At 40.1% G+C, this 21,068-nt stretch overlaps 1 protein-coding gene across 3 annotated transcripts in view; it reads right to left on the bottom strand.

Moving 5' to 3' along the window:
- The window catches only part of SCHIP1 (schwannomin interacting protein 1), a 151,501-nt gene that overhangs the window by 47,105 nt on the left and 83,328 nt on the right, over window positions 1–21,068 (bottom strand). The window contains exon 1 of one of the 3 annotated variants that reach the window (XM_011997553.1): window positions 11,067–11,420. The exons of the other annotated variants lie outside the window; for them this stretch is intronic. Within the exon in view, the coding sequence (XP_011852943.1) occupies window positions 11,067–11,096 (30 nt within the window). The 5' untranslated portion in view covers window positions 11,097–11,420. Of the gene's footprint in view, window positions 1–11,066; window positions 11,421–21,068 lie in introns of those variants that run through there. 3 annotated transcript variants of the gene reach the window in all.

Here is a 21,068-nt window from a genome sequence, read left to right as displayed (position 1 = left end):
CCGGGGCTGTGGCAATGCTGGCCACAGACTGCTGCTCCCAGTGCCCAGTGCAGGTACTCAAAATACAGCAGAATTCACTAAGGCTAAGACTTTGGGGTTAAAGTATGCTCTTGTTTGAAGGACCCTGTATATGTTAAATCCTGCCAAAGGAGGTTAGTTAAAATGAAGGAAGCAGGCATCTTCTTACCTGGCATATATTAACATAACAATAGCTACCCTTTATTGAGGGAGGCGTCACTATGTGCCAGGCACTTTATATGCGCCTCCTACATATGTCTTTAATCCTCTCGATAATCTTTTGGAGTAGATATTACTATCAGTTGTGTTTTACAGCAAGATGAAAGAGCTCAGTGAGGTTAAGGAAGATGAACATGGGCTCTCTGCCTCTGCGGCTCACACTCTAAATGGGTGTGCCAGACCATCCCACACTGGTCGCCTCTGTAAGAAATAATTGTGCCCAATAAAATAATCAAGTATAGCTTTTATTTATTTATTTATTTATTGAGACAGGGTCTTGCTCTGTTGCCCAGGCTGGAGTGCAGTGGCATGATCATGGCTCATTGCCACCTTGACCTCCCAGGGTCAAGTGATACTCCCATCAGCTTTCTGAGTAGCTGGGACTATAGGTGTGCACCACTATGCATGGATAATTTTTAATTTTTTTTGTAGGGACAGGATCTCACTATGTTGCCCAGGCTGGTCTTGAGCTCCTGGGCTCAGGTGATCCTCCTATCTCGGCCTCCCAAAGTATTGAGATTACAGGTATGAAGCACCACGCCCATCCAAGTGTAGCTTTTAAAGATGAGAGTTCAACACAGACAAATCTAGCAGAGCTCCAGATATATGGTTTGGATCTGTGTCCTCACCAAAATCTCATGTTCAATTGTAATCATCAATGTTGGAGGTAGGGCCTGGTGGGAGGCGATTGGATCATGGGGGTGGTTTCTAATGGTTTAGCACTATCCCCCTAATGCTGCTCTGGTGATAAGAGTTCTCATGAGATCTGGTTGTTTAAAAGTGTGTAGCACCTCTCCCCTCTTTCCCTTCCTCCTGCTCTGGCCATGTGAAGATGTACCTGCTTCCCCTTCACCTTCTGCTGTGATTGTAAGTTTCCTGAGGCCTCCCCCACCATGCTTCCTGTACTGCCAGCAGAACCATGAGCCAATTAAACCTCTTTTATTTATAAATTACCCAGTCTCAGGTATTTCCTTTTTTTTTTTTTTTTGAGATAGAATCTCCAGCCTGGAGTGCAGTGGCACAATCTTGGCTCACTGCAACATCTGCCTCCCAGGTTCAAGCGATTCTCCCACTTCGCCTCTCAAGTAGCTGAGATTACAGGCGCCCACCACCACACCCAGCTAATTTTTGTATTTTTAGTAGAAACGGGGCTTCACCATGTTGACTAGGCTGGTCTCGAACTCCTGACTTCAGGTGACCCACCCGCCTCGGCCTCCCAAAATGCTGCGATTACAGACGTGAGTCACCACGCCTGGCCAGGTATTTCTTTATAGCAGTGTAAGAATGGACTAATACAGCTCCCTGTATAACAATATCAAGAGCTGAATCAACATTTTCCAAATCATACATCTGGAACACCCAGCACGTATTGTCGCATATCTCTTCCTGATGAAGCCTCAAGAAATGAAATGGAAGCTACTTCACTGATGTCAGGACCTAGTACGCTATACGATGAATTTTCCTTTCCAGTTTACCTGGTGTCTTTTAGCGCCACCGTTGCTTCTTTCCAACAGCCACTGTGGTTTCAAGTTCTTTTCTAAGGGGACAGGGATTTGTGTTTATTCATCTTGTTTACCCCATAGCATGTAGAACACTGCCTTGCACACGATAAGCGCACAATGAAGAGCTGTTGACTAAGTACGTGAACAGAGGAAATATGACCGCGCTGCTTAAAATGTTTCCTCTAAATGCTGTCCACAGTAGGAAACATTAATAGTGCTTTTCAACTGAAATCTTCTGTGGAACTCACATATGTTCAAAAGGAAAAAAGGGTCTGCTTTGATTGAATGAGGAGGGCTACCATGCCCCACCTGGATGCTCTAGTCTCCTATTATCCCAGCCCCAGCACAGCCTCTCAGGAAAGCTCTGTGGAAAGGAAGCCCTAGGACCCTGCAGACCCCACTCACTCTGCAGACCAGAGTTTGAAAAGCTCTAAAGACCGTAAAAATGGCTTTCACAGTAGCAGCAAAGCAGTATTCTGCTCCTGGCTCCATGACTGTACTGATTTCCAGACCTCAGTCCACTCCACTTGGGGTTCAGCTGCTACGTGAATTCATTCTTATCTGGGTTAATATCCTAGTCCACTTAGCAACCTACAATCGATAGCTAACATGGATGAAATTATAAAAATTTAGAGGCTGCAAGACTCAGTAAGATACATAAAATGATATGCCTAATTACTAATATCTTTTTACTTTAATTTTAACAGAGTGGGCTTAAATACATAATTAAAATGAGAAAAACTGAACTCTCATGATTATGTATATATACATACAAATTAATATATTTGTACTAGTAATATAGTAATGATATACATACATATGTATATACACATACATTGATAATATATTATCTTTTGGAGAAAGGCACCTCAAAATTCAAGATAGAAATTTCCCAACGAAACAACAGCAACAAGGAATAGTACTGAGAATACTAAAAGACCATCCCACTCCTCTATCTGCTAGCTCCTTTTTTGTCATAAATGATTCTCTAACAAGCACTATACAGAGACAAGTGATAGAACATCTGCTCCTGAAACATGAATGCAAGAGGTTGAGCGCAGTTCTCAGTGGTGGTGACATCACTGTGCACCCTCCCTAAAGAAGCTCAGCACATAGATAGGCTCACAGCCCAAACCCTTTCCAGATCGAGCTGTGCCACCATTTTCAGGATAGCTTATGCCAGCTTAAAATATCTGAGAGTTTCCTATTATGTGTGGCATCACTGATCTGTGAAACTTTCTAGAGTTTTGCTACTCAAAGTGTGTTCTCTAACCAGATTATCAACAGCACTGGGAGCTTTCTAGAAATGTAAGCCCTCCAGTTCCACTCCAGAACCACTGAATCAGAAAGTGTAGAAGGGTTGCTCTAGAACTTGCAAAAAAAAAAAAAAAATCATTATAAGCCATTATCCCTCTATTTCAGGCCACATTTCCAGGCAGGGTGGCAAGACCTTGACACATGCTTGGGATCAACACTGTAATTAATTTCACTTCCATGTGGTCCAGATGAATACAGGCAAGGAAAACACAAAACCAAACACCACCTTGGCAGAGACTTGAGCTGAATGTAATGCCTGATGGTTTGGCAGTAGCTTGCAAATGGGAAGACAGTCACTCCTATCTTTCTATGGGGATGGTCTCTAGTACCTCTTCTGCTGCTACCCTCTCTAGAATGAACTGTCCAGGCATAAGATGGGCCCAGTTACTAGTGCTCTCCCTCAGAAAACCTACGCACAGTCACTTAGAATCCCTGAGGTTGAAAAAGCCTCCTCCCACTCCTGCTCTGAATTTCAAGGACTAGCATGAAGAGCTTCGGTTTCCTGTTGAGCCATGATCTGAATTGCAAGTCACATTGCTCACGTGAGTTAATGCTTTTAAATGATCATTATCGGCCACTGGTGGAAATTATTGACTCTGAGAACACTGACCACATTACTGGGAGATCACTTATGCACTGTCAAAAGATTTTCCTATTCATACATGGAAACTTGATTTCATCCTGATTAACCCTTCATCTCCCACTGCCTTCTCCTCGGCCTTAACATCCATATTCCATGTACTAGATTTATAACTTCTTTTCAAATAATTTTTTTCTTCTGTGCAAAGTTCATCTAAATTTGGTTTGCTTTTCAATTAAAGTATTCTGACAGCTAGAAAAGCCATGAAAATATGCAGGCCATTTAAAGGACTTTGCTGTATAGATTTTTTAAAAATTAAAATAATGGTATTAAAAGTATGGGGTGGGGATGTGGCAGTGTTGGGAGTAGACAGAGTGTCACACGTTTTCCCACATCTAAAAGATCATGGGTCATAGCTGTAAATCTTCCTGTTCAATTAAAACTGAGCACGAGAAACTCAACTACGGTCACTCTGATGACCATCGTACAGCTTCCAAGTAGAACCAATTATAATGTCCTCATTATGTTTATCTGTGTGTTCTTTCCCCATTAATGGCTTTCCTACACTGATTGTCACTTAGGCCTCTCTGATGGTTGTTTTCTTCTGAATTCAAGCAGTTTTGTCAAATTACTTTCTATTTCAGGAAGCTTGGTAGTTTCTGATGCTCCTATATAATAGTGCACAGGGGAATACTAAGTCCAATACTTTCCCTTGGTATAGAGAATATAAATAAATAATGGGATATGACTCCAATGGGATATGGCTCTATTAATGTTGGGCTTCTGTATGTAAAATTGCGATTAGTTACCCAATATTTTATATATTTGTGTGTATGTATGTGCATGAACAGGGAGTCTCTACTTTCAAGCAAACATCAATGCAATGTGATATTTTCCACAGAGATGCCCCATTTCCTTCCCATCCCCCATCACCACCATCCTTTCCAAGAATAAATACTAGACCTTTGGATTAAAATATGTTTCACATATGTACTTCTTAAAATCACTCGAAGTCTGAATCATGAAGTTTGAGGCCCACGTGCTACTTTAAATAGAAATGATGTGCTTGTACTAAATTTCTATTTCAGATCAGGCCCACAGTGAAGCCCTGCTAATTTTTTTTTTTCCATGTGGGGCTCTTATCATTGTGCTCCTTTTGTGGTAAAGCATATAAATTAGATTTCCAGTCATCTAAGCTAAAAAAAAAAATGCATATAAATTTATCACCAAAATTATTTTATTGATTTCAAAGGTTACTACCTCTTTGGAAAAACAGAACTATATCTCAACAAGGCAGAACATAATTATACTTTAAACAGGCAAAACAATGAAGACCAAGTACTCTTCAGCACTATTAACTATAGCAAAAAAATTCCCCATAAAAAGATGTATAGACTAAAACAGAAAATTGTCTTATTGAACTTATATTTAAAAGCCTCCATCACATAGAGCACTAAAATGCTTTGAAATTCCCTTTTCCATTCTAATATCTTTTTCCCTGCTGTGGATGAAACCAGGTTTAAATTGGGTGGAATCTTGAACTCAAATTTGATACCTTGTTTTCTCAGTCACAGGAAGAAGGGATTGAGAGACTAGTCCTCACTTGTCCTGGTGTCGATAGGGATAGAATATATTTGCTCTCTTTTGTTAACCATTAAATGACCCACTAGAATCTGCGCATAAAAGGCTGTTTACTACTTTTTCCAACAAGAATTTTAAGAATATCTTGATGTACTACTTAAACTGATATACTCCCTAGTTTTATCATTTAAGAGCAACATAGGGTGTCTTTTACTTTACGTGCTGGGTATGATACCTCAATTGGGCTGAAACATTTGGCCACAGAAAACTTTGATATTCCATGCGGTAGTAAAATTATCCCTTTATAAGGCAGATGGATGTATTAAAACTTTGCAAAACTCATTATAGTAAGAAAGGCAGCTTGGAAATGAGTATTTGCAAAGCACTTGGGGATAGACCATGAGGTTCATCTTGGGAAAATTCTCTGGATGAGTAAGTAGGCATAGAGGTATTTTCTTAATGCATTGTCTCTGGGAAGGCTGGAATGTCTATGCATCCCAGTGATTCATTTATTTTGTGCCTTGCACTGCATCCCCCATTCTGGCACAAGAAATGTTTAAAGTGCTGGCAACTGGCCAAGAGGCTGAGAAGCCAGGTACATGGACTTCTGAGGTCAGCTTCACCAACTCCTTGTTACAATATACGGATCTGAGCTTATCTCTGGGGTTACGATGGGAAACCTTGATCCTAGAGACTCAGAACAGCAACAATTGCATAAAGTGCCATTCAATCCAACAAACATTTATTGAACGCATACTCTGTGTACAAGGCAGAGACTTGTGAAAATTTAAAGAAGGTCGCTTGTCTTCAAGAAGCCTGTTGTCAGCCAGGCGCGGTGGCTCACGCCTGTGATGCCAGGACTTTGGGAGGCCAAGGTGGGCAGATCACCTGAGGTCAGGAGTTTGAGACCAGCCTGGCCAACATGGTGAAAACTGGTTTCTACTAAAAATACAAAAAATTAGCTGGGCGTGGAGTCTTTATGGGCAAGACTCCGTAAAAAAAAAAAAAAAAAAAAAAAGGCGCTTGTCATCTAATGGAGGAGACAGACCTATATGTAAATAGTTGTAAATGGGTTCTAATACAAGTAAAAACAAAATGTACTGAGAAGGAGAAATCTGGACTGAGAAATAAGTGGTAAAAGTTTCCTGAAGGAGGTGGCATTTGAGCCTTGAAAGCTGCATTAGCCTGCAGTGGGTGGGAGCAGGTGGTGTGTGGGTAGGTGACATCTCAGCCTGAGGCATTGCAGCTAAGAACTGATGGCAGTGTGAAGGCAGGAGTAAAGGGTCTGGAGCAAGAAGCGTTTCTGCACAGGGTTCAGAAACAAATGTCGGGCCTTGAAGGCCATGCAGAGGAGTCTGAAATGTATCCTAAGGAACACAGGGAGGCATTAAAGATTTCTGACCGTGCTTCTCATGACCTGGCATGTGTTTGAAGAAGGGACTCTTTATGCTCCCAAGGGAGGAAAAAGATGAGTGTTATTCACACACTATTTTACTTTTTCTTCTTCAAGTCTCCATTCCCACAGTAGCTAAGAATGTCAGAGTGTGATCTATATCTGAGGCGGTCATAAGGGAATTTAAGCAATGGCAAGAAAGGTATGAAAGCACGTCATTGTTTTTATATACACACTTACCCCAAAACCCCACTCCAGGAAAGGGGGAAAAAATATTTAAGAGCTTTTAAGCAAAACGGACCCTTCGACCTAAACTTGTGCATTCAAGTTTACAATATTCCTAAGCTGTCTATCAAAAACCATTTAGAAAAATTTGGCCTCTTGAAGGCTGCCAGGCCTGAAGTTGTGGGCGATTTCTTTCCTGAAGAGATTGGCTTCCTCCCAAGACTGGAAAATGGAGGTCAATAGCTCTATCTTTTAACAGGGCTATGACCAAAAATGACAACACATGCCTCAGTAACCTCTTTGCTAAAATAAATCCTGTGAGGAAGAAAAGTATATGAAGATGACGACAATGTGAGCACCTTTAAAAACGAAACAAAACCACCATGAAAAATTCTGTAGGAGAATTCCTTCTGTTTATTCCTCCTTGGTTTAAGTTGTTCAAAGAACAGTGCATACAAACCCTTGCTCAAACAGGGGTGTTCGGGCTCTTGGCAGCAGCGAAGCTCTCTTTTTCAAAACAGCCATCCATTTAGAAAAGCAATGTATAAGAATCCATTGTATTTCTACATATTAGCAAGATACAACTGGGAAATGAAGTGAGACACGGTTTCCCTGGGCCGCTGAACAATCCTCACTGAACCCCTGATGTGCTCAGAAGAAATGACACAAGAAGAAGGGAGCTCTTAATTCATGATAACTGACTTGTTTATGCAGAAAGGCAGCCTCTGGCAGAGAACCTGGCAACAATCATGCCAGGAAGTTAACTGGGAAAGTCTCCATTTCACAGATGAGAAAACTAACAAGAAATAAGGGGAGAGATAATCAGCCCACACACAATGAAAACAGTGCAGGTTAATGGTGGAAGAGGGGAAGGCGTAGGACTGAAAGTCATAAAATAAGAAACCACAGTGCCATAGAATGTTGATAATGCCTTTTTTCTTTTTTTTTGTTTTTGAGACGGAGTCTTGCTCTGTCACCCAGGTTGGAGTGCAGTGGCGCGATCTCGACTGCAAACTCCGCCTTCCCGGCTCACGCCATTCTCAGCCTACCGAGTAGCTGGGACTACAGGCGCCCGCCACCACGCCCGGCTGATTTTTTGTATTTTTTAAACAGAGACGGGGTTTCATTGTGTTAAGCAGGATGGTTTCTCCTGACCTCGTGATCCGCCCGCCTCGGCTTCCCAAAGTGCTGGGATTACAGGCGTGAGCCACCGCGCCCGGCCTTACAATGCCTTTTTTGTTAGTCAATTTTACAAATAGTAGACATATCCATCCGTATTACTTGAGGACCTATTCTAAGCACTGGGAAAGCAGATAGAACAAAGATAAAATCCCTGCCCTCATGATGTGAGTGAGGGAGCTAGAAAATAGACAAATAATTAAGTAAAATATGTACTATGATAAATGGTGATAAATGATAAGTAAAAAAATAGAGAAGCATGATAGAAATATTGGGATAGAACTGGAGAGCTGGAAGTTTACAGATTATATCCAGATAAGGCTTCACCTAGAAGTGACATCTGAGCAAACACTCGCAGAAAGTGAGAGAGTAATGGATGGGGGTAGAGGTGACAATATAAGGTAAATATGTATAAGATGTAAAATATAAGATGCCTGGTTGAATGTGAATTTCAGATAAACAGTGAACAATATTTTAGTGTATGTCCCAAACGCTGTAGGTTATTTGCTAAATCTGGCAACCCTACACAGTGAGGCGGGGAGGGGGGTGGGTAGGGGAGGTAGGGGTGCATGCCAGGCAGAAGGAATAGCAGGTGCAGGGCCAGCCCAGCATGGTGGGAAGGTAGTGGAGGAAATCAGGAATGTAGGAGAGGAGTCCAAGAGGAAGCAGAGATGAGCTGATATAAAGCCCTGTGAGGACTTGGATTTTTACTCTGAGCAGGATGATAAACTAAAATTTTTGAGATATGGGACATGATCTGTCTTCAGTTTTAAAAGCTCATTTTGGAAACTGTGTTGAAAATAGACTATGGAGTGTGGGCAAGGGCAGGGGTAGGTAAAGCACATAGAAGGCTATTATTGCTGTAATTATGATGACAATAACAACCACAACAACAATGATGCACATCTATACAAAAGCACCAAAATGTGCATGCAATTTTCAGGGGAATGGTCCCTGAAGCCCCCATTCATGAACTATCCATTAAGAAATCTTGGTGTATATCATTTATGGGAGAAAAGGAATCAATATTTCAAATAAATTCTATCAACCGACTAAAAATGCTAACCTAAGAAATTTGCTTTTAACCACTGCAATATCATCCTCAAAAAATAAGTAAGTCCTTGTAAAATGGTGGGGAAGTTTCCGAAAGCCATTCAACTGCAGATATCATCAGTGACTACAAACATCAAGCTAAGGACTTAGAGAAAGCACCTTTTCTGAATCCAATTGCATGTGGTGCCAGCTGGGTTCTAAAATGAAGGTTTCTAAGTGGGATTAAGATTTGGCTTCAAGGTTAATGTTTCTGTTTTGTTGAGCTATGTATAAAGACAGAGCGCTTCAAAAGAACACACACATGTAGGTAGTTCTACTATAAAATCCCATGCAGATGCAGAATCTATTGACCATTATTACCCAACCAATACACTTAATTTTATTGTGGAAAAGCAATAAATACTTCAAAACTATTAAACGCGTAATGACACTGTTATATATTGCAGCTCATGTAAAATAAAATCAATTTATCTTCCTTTGGAAGAAGCAGAATGCTAACATAACCCCTTTTCTCCAGATGAAATTGCTGATATTTGACCAATTTTCAACCTACGAACACAATGCTTTTATGTTAAACCTAATGAAAAGACATAGAGAATAATCTTATAGTAGCTTGCCCTTCAAAAATAAAGTAAATAGCTTCTTTGAAAAGAGAAAGTTATTTTAATTATTATAGTAATTCAATCACCTGGAGCCATGCCATGTGTAGATTAGGCTCTCCATACATACTTGACATCCCCTACCCTCAAGTTCTATATTATGTCTAAGTGACATGTTGGTTGTTTTCTCAGCATCTCTGACCCCTTTCTCGTGGAAAGAATTACGGTGAAGCATGAAGCTGGATATTTAGGATCTATGGCCCTAAATGTACCATAAAATGAAAATACTATAAAATAAATCTGTAAGTACAAATTTCTAGTTATTAAGCAAGACAAAGTATATAAATACATTTTATAGGCACATGTTACTTAGCTGAGAAACCACTGCCTTGAGTCTTGTGAAATGCACTATTTCGCCTGCACATATTTACCACTGTGAAATCTGACCTTATGAGAAACATTTGCTTGTCTCAGGTAACCTACCTCACACAAGGAAGAGGCATTGTTAAGTTAGAGAATTGGTCTCTCAGAGCTTCTAAACTCAGTCAGTTGAGTAATATCCCAATATTAACTCTCCAGGATTTGGACCAGCCGTGCCTGCTGCTGCAAAGAGCAATTTCTCTGAGAACATTCTTGCTGTCTGTTTTCAACAAAGATACTTTCAATGTTGCCTCAACAGTCCAAGTCCTAACAAGGAGTTACTAAACACTCTAGAGCCGATCTTTTGCAATCGTCTAAGTGTCTAATTCATAACTCCAGTAGAAAATTACCATACAAATGAATATGCATTACTAAGATTTTTCTATTTGGAGTTTTTGATGCATGTTGATACTTTAATGCTTATTTACCAACCAATTAAAACAACATACTAGTAAAAATAAGTTCAGAAAGACACACAAGTGCAACTTTAAACATCAAGTGCATACTGGGTGATTTTTGAAAATTTCTAAGATTATCAATCGCGACTATCTATTTACATAATTTCTTAAAGACAGTCCTAAAAGCTGGATGTAAAGCAACTCACATCCTATGCAAGGAGCAAAAATTACGTTTTCCAATGTTATCGATGTGAGATTCCAAACAGATTTTCCTCTGAAATTCCCTTAAATTCAAATTACAGTCCAAAGCAATTCCTCTTATTTGCAGACATACAGAATATGCAAAGCACAAATCACCTCCGTGAATTTCACGAATGCTTTAAAGGCCAAGGAAGCAGTGTTTTCTGCCCCATTACTCCCCAGAAAACCTAATTACAATTCAGATACTGTATGTGATGAAGGCCAGGCGCAGAGGATGGCAAAATCCCTTGAATATCCGGAAAGAGGCAACCTGCTGCTTTGGAAGAGGAAGGCCTCCTCTCCCAAAGGATGCCGGCCTCAGAATCAGGCTTTAAATTTTACCTGATACGAGCAGTTATCCTGATGTACCATCTCAGTGCATCCTAGGGCGCAGACCCCAACGCAGGACTGCTGAGCGAGGCTGCGGAGGGCAGGCGCGGAGCATCCACTGGCGGGCGGAGAGAACGCCCTGGTAAGGCAGGGGCTCCCCGCAGATTAAAATGGATGCTGTTTCGCTGATCAACCTGCGCAGTGGCACTGCCTGTGCCGGGAAGCGCGCAGCTAGAGAGCTGAGCTGCTCTCCAGTCCTCCGAAACCAGTGAGGCAGGCTTAGGAACATGGAGCTGGGACCGGGCTGGGGGAGGGGGCGCTCATCACCCGCACAATCAGCCAATTATATTATAGGCACAAAGAAAAGGATCAGTCTGGAGCTGGTGTGACCTTCTGGTGCTTTATGAAGGCAGTTAACTGATGTGGAAACATTCTAGTCCTCATTAACGAGAAAAAGGCCAGCGAGGGAGAGGGAGAGAGACAGACACAAATCAATGTTGCAGTTGAACATTTCTAACCTCAGGCATCATCCTTCCTGCCCACTAATGCTGCTTGGCTGGTGCTTATCAAAAAAAAAAAAAAAAAAAAAAGGCCTTAAAGATAATTTTAGAACTTTTAACATGCTAAACAGAGAGCAATCCATTCTGAATACCAACAATGAAAGGATGTTTGTCTATGTTGAGTTTTTGAAGTGTTTGTCAACTTTATAACTAAAAAGTCTTTACTCTTTAAAAGGATTATTTGTAATTCTTTAAATTCCCCGCTTCTTTTTGGCTCCTAGCTTCTTTTTAAGTCAAATAGTAATAAGATGGAATAATTGCTGTTATAAGTTTTTTTAGGGAGACAGCTTATTAAAATATTAAAGTCACTATAATTTATTTCATGAAAACTAAAGTCTTAATTGGAAGGTTTTTTTTTTTTTTTAATGTAAAGCTTTGTACATATATTACTACCCAATGCTGTGACTTGAAAATATGGACACCGCCAATGTAGCACATAAAATTCTTGGAACAGACCGACCCTCCCTGAGAGCGAGTAATTCTGGACTTGCGAACAATACTCAAAGGAAATACAAGTCAGACAATACATGCTTCTGGGAAAAAAACTGGGGCCAATTTCTGAGTGGCTTCAGGGCCACTTTAGGACTTGAGGATATACAAAAAGAAAAAACTGGGCTGTAAATTCTTCAAGCTAATGTAATGAGAAAATTAAGGGGGAAAAGTTAAATAAAATTTTCTTATCTATATTCCTCAGTTGCCACAGGCAATTAGTTTTGTTGTTTCTTTTTTTTTTTTTGAGACAGAGTCTCACTCTCTTGCGCAGGCTAGAGTGCAGTGGCAAGATCTCAACTCACTGCAAGCTCTGCCTCCTGGGTTCACGTCATTCTCCTGCCTCAGCCTCCCGAGTAGCTGGGACTACAGGCGCCCGCCACCAGGCCCAGCTAATTTTTTTTGTATTTTTTTAGTAGAGATGGGGTTTCACCGTGTTAGCCAGCATGGTCTCGATTTTCTGACCTTGTGATCTGCCCGCTTCGGCCTCCCAAAGTGCTGGGATTACAGGCGTGAGCCACCACGCCCAGCCCATGTCGTTTCTTAATAAAATAGCTCTGAGTACCTCAATGGTACTTAACAAAAACATGACTGAATTTAAACCATCAAATTAAAAAAATCAATAGGGACATTATTTTTAAAGTATTTTAGTATATATCTGTCCTATGTTCTATTTATGTAGCCATCTCAAAAACTCTTCCCCTTCCCATTAACCATGCTGTTTCACTGTGCTACTGACAGAGAAAATAAGTACTTTTTGTGTGTGAAATAGAATTGACATGTTTGACAAGTTTTCATATCAGGCACTCTCTTAAAAAACGGTTTGTGTTAGGATTATTTGCTAATGTACTTTTAATAACTTATCTGTTTTGTGGAATGACAAAAACCTACTTTTATAAAAATTCTTAGTTTTTACTATTTGAGATTCAAGCAGGAGCAAAACCTGCTATCTAAATTCGACTCCCTTGATGCACTCACAAGCACACTCATTTCAGCCTTCCTAGTGAGGAGAATAAAAAGATGGCCGTGAAAACGCAACTGGTATCCTTAGAGGCTTCAATTTCAGCAGCAGGTTGAAAGGAAAAGTACTCTGGAGACTCACCCTGCAGAAGCTCACTGCCTTATCCTTCCTAGTCCAGGAGAGAGGTGGGCCACATAACATGTGCAGGACTTTCTAGGCCTACTCACTGGTTGCATAACGAAAGCTTGATGAATGAAGCAGAAGCCTGGGCATAGGGAATGAACCAAGATCAAGAAAAGAAGATGGAAACTTTTCAGGGATAAGAAACAATAAACAATACACCCCCATCCTAAAACTCCATTCTTCTCTCAGAGACAGAGACTTCTGTGTAGAGTGCCTTGCAATACAACCACCCAATGAGGTTCTGGAATTCCTTTTTTTTGGGGGGGTGGGGGGAAGGGGGATGGAGTCTCACTCTGTCACCCAGACTGGAGTGGCGTGATCGGCTCACTGCAACCTCTGCCTCCCAGGTTCAAGCAATTCTTCTGCCTCAGTCTCCCGAGTAGCCAGGACTACAGGCACGCGCCACCACGACCAGCTAATTTTTGTATTTTTAGTTGAGACACAGTTTCACCATGTTGGCCAGGCTGGTCTCGAACTCCTGATCTCAGGTGATCCACCCGCCTTGGCCTCCCAAAGTGCTGGGATTTCAGGCCTAAGCCACCATGCTTGGCCAATGTTCTGGAATTCTAAATATGAGCAAAGAAGAGCAGGCCCAAGGAAAAAAGTTCATTTTGCAAGGTAGCAGATAAGATGAAGTGGAAATCTTATGTTTAATATAAAAAACACTTTCCAGGACAGAACAGCTCTAACTTCAAAGGCAGTTAAAACCTTACTCAAATTACTCCCTTGACAATCTACGATCCTAAGACTCAGGAACATGTTTCCAAGCTGTGCAAAGGTTAAAAAGCTGCTTCCTGGACTCTGTCTCTTCTGAAAACTGAAGACACTGGAATATATTACATAAGCTCCCAAAGACATTTATCATGTGTTGTTAAAAAAAAAAAAAGTCTAAACATGATTCCACTCTTCACAGTTGCTGTTCCGTAAATAGTGGAAGTGACTCAGAGGTGGCTCTAGGGAGAACAGATTTCTGACAATTGTATCCCAAATCCTGTCAAAAAAACTCTCCCAAGAGGTATAAACAAGATGAAAAAAAAATGAATATATTAGACAGGCTTCTCTTTATAGTCATTCATTGGAAACAACTTTGTGTTATAATTTGAAGTATGATTTGCTAGTGCAAAAAACTTTAAACAGAAACCAGCTGTTCCAAGAACACTTAAGCTAGAATAATTTACCAAACTGCAGTAACATTTGTTATCTTTAACTAAAAAATATCGATGAGCTCTTTATGTGAAGCATAGTCTTTGGAGCATAGAGATTATTTTTTTTCTTCTCAGATCTTCACAGCTTCCCTTCCCATAAAAAGTATTGCGTTTCAAATTTAGATGAGACCTCAAGAGATCATTTCGCCTAACCCTGTTACTGTTCAGATATGGAAACCAAGGTCTAAGAAAGTTGTGGCATGTCCAACAACAAAAAGGCATCAAAGCAAGGAAACCAAAGAAACAAACCTGATTTTCTGGGTTCATACCAAATGAGTATGTTTCATATGGGTTCATACCAAATGAGTATGGTCAATGTGTGTGTCCTCAAACTTTGTATGTTGAAACCTAATCACCAGTATGATGGTATTCAAAGGAGGAGCCACTAGGGGGTGATTAGGTCATGAGGGTGAAGCCCTCACAAATGGAATCCATGCCCTTTTTAAAAGAGGCCCAAGAGAGCTGCCTTGCCCCTTCTGCTGTGTGAGGACACAGTGAGAAGATGCCATTGCCATCTATAAATCAGGATAATGGGGCCTCATGAGATACCAAATCTGCTGGTGCCTTAATCCTGGATTTCTCAGTCTTCAGAACTCTAAGAAATACATTTCTGTTGTTTATAAGCTACCCAGTTTATGATATTTTATTATAGCAGCCCTAACAGACTAAGACGAATACTAAATGAGGACCCACTAGACTTGGAGAAATAAACCCCTTTTGACTGAGCCAAATGAGGCTGCCCTTGAAATCAAAATCTATCATAAAGTAAGGGTGAGGCTGCAGTGTGGGTCTACCTAAAACTCAATTCAAGATATGTTTTAAGGGAAGAAAATTTAGATTATTTCCTTATTAAAATATTGTTTCTGCCACCTACAAACTATTGTGTCTTTAAATCCAGAAAAACATTTTTTTTTTCAATTGTGGCAATTAGCAACAACAGAATGAAAGGGGGTTTTGGACAATAAATATAATAGTAAAAAGTTACATCCTCAGGCCATCGAGCATACAGTTTTGAAAGTGAATAGCATGGGTCAGGAACTGACCCGGAAGGGTAGTAGGAAACTGTCTGGCATAAGCTGTGTGAGTTGTTTAAGTATTTGGCTATACAGGTGTGTATTTGTCAATACACATTGAATAAAACATTAAGATATGTGCATTTCTTTGTACATAAAATTTACCCCAAAAGAATAAACAAGAATAAACATGAACTCAAGTTGATGATATGCAGGCTCAAGTATTTAGGGCACTTACTGATGTCTGCAACTTACTTTGAAGCACATGAAGTAAATGAGAGGAATTGATGGATGGGTAGATGGATAGGTCAGTGGAAAGCTGTGACAAAGCAAGTTTATTAAACATCAGTTGTTGAATCTAAGTGGTGCAGCAATGGGTATTTGTGGAAAAAAGTCCACTGGAAAGTCAACTCTTGCACTTAACTCACACGGCTTATGCCAGAAAGTTTCGTATGCCCCTTCCAGTCAGTTCCTGACCCCAGTTACTCACTTTTGAAACTTATGCTCAGATGGCCTAAGGATATGACTTTATACCACTATCTTTGTTGTCCAAAACCCCTTCCATTCTGTTCTTATTATGTTGTTATTATTCTGTTCAAATTGAAATGTTAGAAAAAATGAAATATTGGGGGTGGGAAAGATGAGCAGGGAAGTCACCATCTTAAGTAATAACTTGTAAGCTTCTCCTCAGGAAATTGGGGAGAGTAAGTACACATATAGCTTAAGTGGTACTTCTTTACTGGGCAATGAAAGAAAAGGAATGATGAAAAAATTAATATGTGGACATCAGGGGAAACTAGGTCCTTGAATACCCCACCCAAAGAAGAATTACTTGTCACTACAGGTTGAGTAAACTTTATCCACAGTGCTTGAGACCAGAAATGTCCTGGATTTCGGAATATCTGCATATACATAATGAAATATCTTATGGATGGCACCCAGGTCTAAACACAAGATTCATTTTTGTTTCATATGCACCTCATACACATAATCTGAAGGTAATTTTATACAATATTTCAAAATAATTTTGTACATGAAACAAAATTTTGACTTCATTTTGACTGCAACCTGTCACATGAGGTCAGGTGTGGAATTTTCCACTTGTGGCATCATGTCAGTACTCAAAAAGTTTGGGACTTTGCAGCATTTCAGATTTCAGATTTTGGGGTTGGGGAATGCTCAACCTGTATTGTTGCCACCAACAAAACTGGCATCATCTACAGACAATAAACCTTTAAAAATGCTTTGCAGAAACACAAAGTGTTTTCCTCAACATCTTCCTTGATTTTTGTAGTTGAAACAAGCTCCTGTCATGTGCCATGTGAAGTAGTGTTTCTGCCCTCAATAAGTTTGGTAAGAGAAATGAGGCAGTACACAAATGAGTAGGTATGATAAAGATGAGTTAAATACCTCTAAATAATTTGTTTGCTCACTAGAAATTCAAGAGAAGAAGAGAACACTCAGCTAGAGTGAACCAGGAGACTGCAACAATCTTGTTCATTTGGTTATTCACTTATTTAATGTCTGTCTTTTGTAGATCTAGATTAATGTGAATTTCCTTAGAACTTGCATCTTGGTTGGTTTACTCAGTGCTATATCCCCAACGTCTGAAATAGTACCTGGTTCTCAATAAATACTTTGAAACAATTGAATAAATGAATATGACCCTCAGAGAGCTACCATATTTCTCTTTGCCTTAGTTTCCTCATCTATAACTAAGAACGTTTATTCCTTGCTCACTGGGTTGGTAACATGATGAAATGAGAGTAAATGTAAAACAGCTCTTAAGTATTCAGGAAAGGAAGAGAAATGGATGTTTTCTTCTCCTAATTAAGAACAACATCAACTGTTCAAGGAATAGAGTCCCTTGGATGATAGAGGAGATCATGGGAATGGAAGGGCAAAGACAGAGGGATGCATCCCAAGACACCGAAAAAGGAACCGATGGCACTTAGGCAGTGATCTACATGAGGGAGTGAGCAAGATAAGGAATTGTGAGGTTTTGAGACCATTACTGGAGTAAAATTGGTGCTGTGAAAACAAACAGGGAAGTTAGCAGAAGGAACTGGTTCTGAGGGGGTTGGGGTACAGTAAGGAGGTTTAAATTTTCATAAAATTTGCAGTTGAAGGTGTAAGAGGCAGCTGGGGCTCAAGAGAGATTGGGTTGACAGGTAGAATTTGGGGGTCTTTTACACAGAGAGGATAGTTGAAGCTGTAAGAATGAATTAGATTAAGGGAGAGATTGTAGAGACAGAACTAAAGAGAAACAAAGACATTACTGTGGAAGGCACAATAATGTCCCATCTCCTGGGCCGACTGTTTACAACCTAATCCCCAAGCGACAAAGTAAAATTATGATAAGCAGCTGCCTTTGAGATGGGGAAGTAGTCTGGTTATCCAGATGAGCTCAATGTAATAATCACAAGGGTCTTACAAAGTAGAAGTGGGGGAGGCATAACAGGAAGAACCAGAGAGACGGCAGTATGAGAAAGGCTTGGTCCAATGTTGTTGTTGGCTTTGAAGATGGAAGAAGAGGCCACAAGCCAAGGAAGGTGGGCTGTCCCTAGAAGATGGAAAAGGCAAGGAAACTGATTTTCCTCTAGAGCCTCCAGAAAGAATATAGCTCAGTGGACACCTTGATTTTAGTCCAGTGAGGCCCATTTAGGATTTGTGACTTTTGGTATTATAATACCAATAAATTTGTGTTGATTTAAGCCACTAAATTTGGGAGACTCTTATAGCAGAAATAGAAAACTAATACAGTAGTCCCTCCTTATCCATGGGGGATCACATTCCAAGACCCCTAGTGGATGCCTGAAACTGAAGATAGTACTGAACCTTATATATACTATGTTTTTCCCATATGTACATATCTGTGATAAAGTTTAATTTATAACTTAGGCACAGTAAGAGATTAACAACGGTAACGGGTAACAAAATAGAACAATGATAACAATATACTATAGTAACAGTCATGTAAATGTGGTCTCTCTCTCAAAATAGCTTAATATTTTCAGACCACAGTTGACCGATGGTAACTGAAACTAAGGAAAATGAGACCGTAGATAAATTGGGTAGGAAGCCCACATTTAGAGGGCAAGGCCATGCAAAGGAGACATGGTCAACAAAGTAAGAGGAGAATGAAAACGAACACAGTGAGGAGTCAGAAAAAGAGAGGGAATGCTGTCAGAGCCTAGTTTCTTCAAATACTGCAGGGAAGTGGAGGAGGAAAACAACCAGAAGCCATTAATTTGGACTATTAGGAAGTCATGAGTTATGCTGAGGGAATAATTTCAGTAGTCGTGCATTAGGGGTGGAAGCTGGGTGGTTGTGGCTAAAAAGTTGAGAGGCTGAGTTGAGAGTTCGTGAACAGGTTTGTTAATAAATCAGAGCATTAGGGTGGTAGCGTGGAGAGGTTGCCGATGTAGCTGATGTTTAAGATGTGGGAGACCCAAATGTCTAGGTAGGCAGCAGGAAAGGAGCCAGCAAAGGGAGAAACTGATGATGGTGAATAGAAAATAAGGGCCAGGTTCTGGAAGAACTGGGTCAGGAGTGTCTGGCAGGCATTCATTCAGTCTTGGGACAGAAGATATGGTGAGTAGAGTTACAAAGAAATGTTGAGTAAAGAGGAAGTTGTGGTGATAGGGGAAGATATAGGAGCACAGATGGCTGGGTAGCCTTGATCTGGTCCCTAAAGCTGCTTGGTTGGAGCTGCTGCAGGTTAAAACCCCTAGGGCAAGGACGTGGAATCAGAGGCTGCACCAGTAAGAAGAAAGCATTTCCAAGAGATTTTGTAGAGGCTTTGTTGTATTTTTTGACAACAGTCAATTCTGGTACAGACGAAAAAGAAGATGGATGAAACTCATAAACATGTGTTAAGTATAGATAATGACTACGTAATAGCTTATAAGACACACGTGAAATGTATGTGTTAGATTTAGATAATGAGCAAGTAAGTAGACATACAGTCATTCCCCCTTATCTGTGGTTTTGCTTTTCAAGGTTTTAATTACCTGTTGTCAACCATAGTTTGAAAATATTAAATGGAAAATTCCAGAAATAAACAATTCGTAAGTTTTAAATTCTGTGCCATTCTTCTGATGAACTCTCATGCCATCCTACCCAGGATGTGAATCCTCTCTTTGTCCAGCATATCCATGCTGTGGACACTCTACACCCATGAGTCACTAAGTAGCTGGCTCAGTATCAGCTGGACTGTCTTGACATCATAGTGCTTGTATTCAAGTAACCCTTACTTTACTTAATAACGACCTTAAAGTGCAAGAGCCATGATGCTGACATATTGTTATAATTATTCTATTTCATGATTATTATTGTGAATCTCTTCCTGTACCTAATTTATAAATTAAACTTTATAATAGGTATGTATAGGAAAAAAACCATAATATATTGGGTTTGGGACTATCCATGGTTTCAGGCATCCTCCGAGGGTCCTGGAAAGTATCCCTGGCAGACCAAGGGGGAGACTACTATAGTCAGAATTCATGAGATGTGTAAAATATCAATAAGTAAGTTAGTAACAGATTTGTTAGGCCTAGATCAAGTGTGTAGGTGTAGCCAAGCATAGAAAGGGATGAAAAGACTAAAGAACCGCCTAATATTCATGACACACTAAATAAGCTGAGGCACATGAGGCCCTCATTCATTAGATCTTACATTGATTTCCCATTGGTGACACCCATTCTGGTCCTATATGTCCTCTGCCCAAGAAATGTAAATGCAATCCCCAGCTTCTCATCAGGCTAAGAGGCAAGCTACAGAGGAAGCCAGAGGGAATTGGCTCTGTCTCTTACAAAGCAAGTCGTGTGTCACTGGCAGATACCTTGTGTCTAAGTGGAACGGGAATCCTTTCTCAAACCTCAACTGTGGTTCATAACCATATTCTCAATAGGAAAGGCTGTCATGGCAGAGAGGCTGGACATATAAATATTGCTTAACTCAAGGTCCTGCCATACTCCTGTGCCATATCCTAAGTATGTCAGCTCATCCCATCTCTTTTCCTTGCTTCTTGCCTTGCATTTTAAATAGAGGTAATGAACTGTGTGATCTGAACATCTTAATTTGGCCTGTGGCTTCTGGGAGAAATGTCTGGTAGTGTACTTGTAGGCTACTATTGCATCAAGGTCATTTCGCACACTACAGATATGGAACAGGAGCCCCAGAAGAGGACAGCTGGTGTCAGGATACTTCTCCACTTCTAACAATACTCTGAGGCCCAAAAATAGAAAGTGAGGGAAGAATAAAAACGAGATAGGTTATAATTTTTTAGCCTTATAATTATAAATAAGAAATTTACCTGAGAGTCTTATAACCTATGTAAATTAATTTACTTAGAATTTTGGACTATTCTGACCTTGGTTATATTTATGTTTGTTATTTCATATTATAAGAAAAAAATGGTTTCCTGAGAAAATTATTAGTGTGAATCACTAATTGGTTGTCACTTTGTTTCTATTTTCTTAAATACTAGAATTTGCTTTAAATGAAAATCAATATGAAAACCAACATACAAAACCATCAAATGTTTCTATCGGGATAAAATTATTCTGAGGTCAAATCTATATTTATGTGTCTCTCAATGA

Source organism: Mandrillus leucophaeus, unplaced genomic scaffold (assembly GCF_000951045.1).
Source record: "Mandrillus leucophaeus isolate KB7577 unplaced genomic scaffold, Mleu.le_1.0 Scaffold1146, whole genome shotgun sequence".
NCBI classification, from domain to species: domain Eukaryota; kingdom Metazoa; phylum Chordata; class Mammalia; order Primates; family Cercopithecidae; genus Mandrillus; species Mandrillus leucophaeus.
The sequence above is the reverse complement of the archived record's forward strand: the minus strand, read 5'-3'. Positions and strand labels throughout refer to the sequence as shown.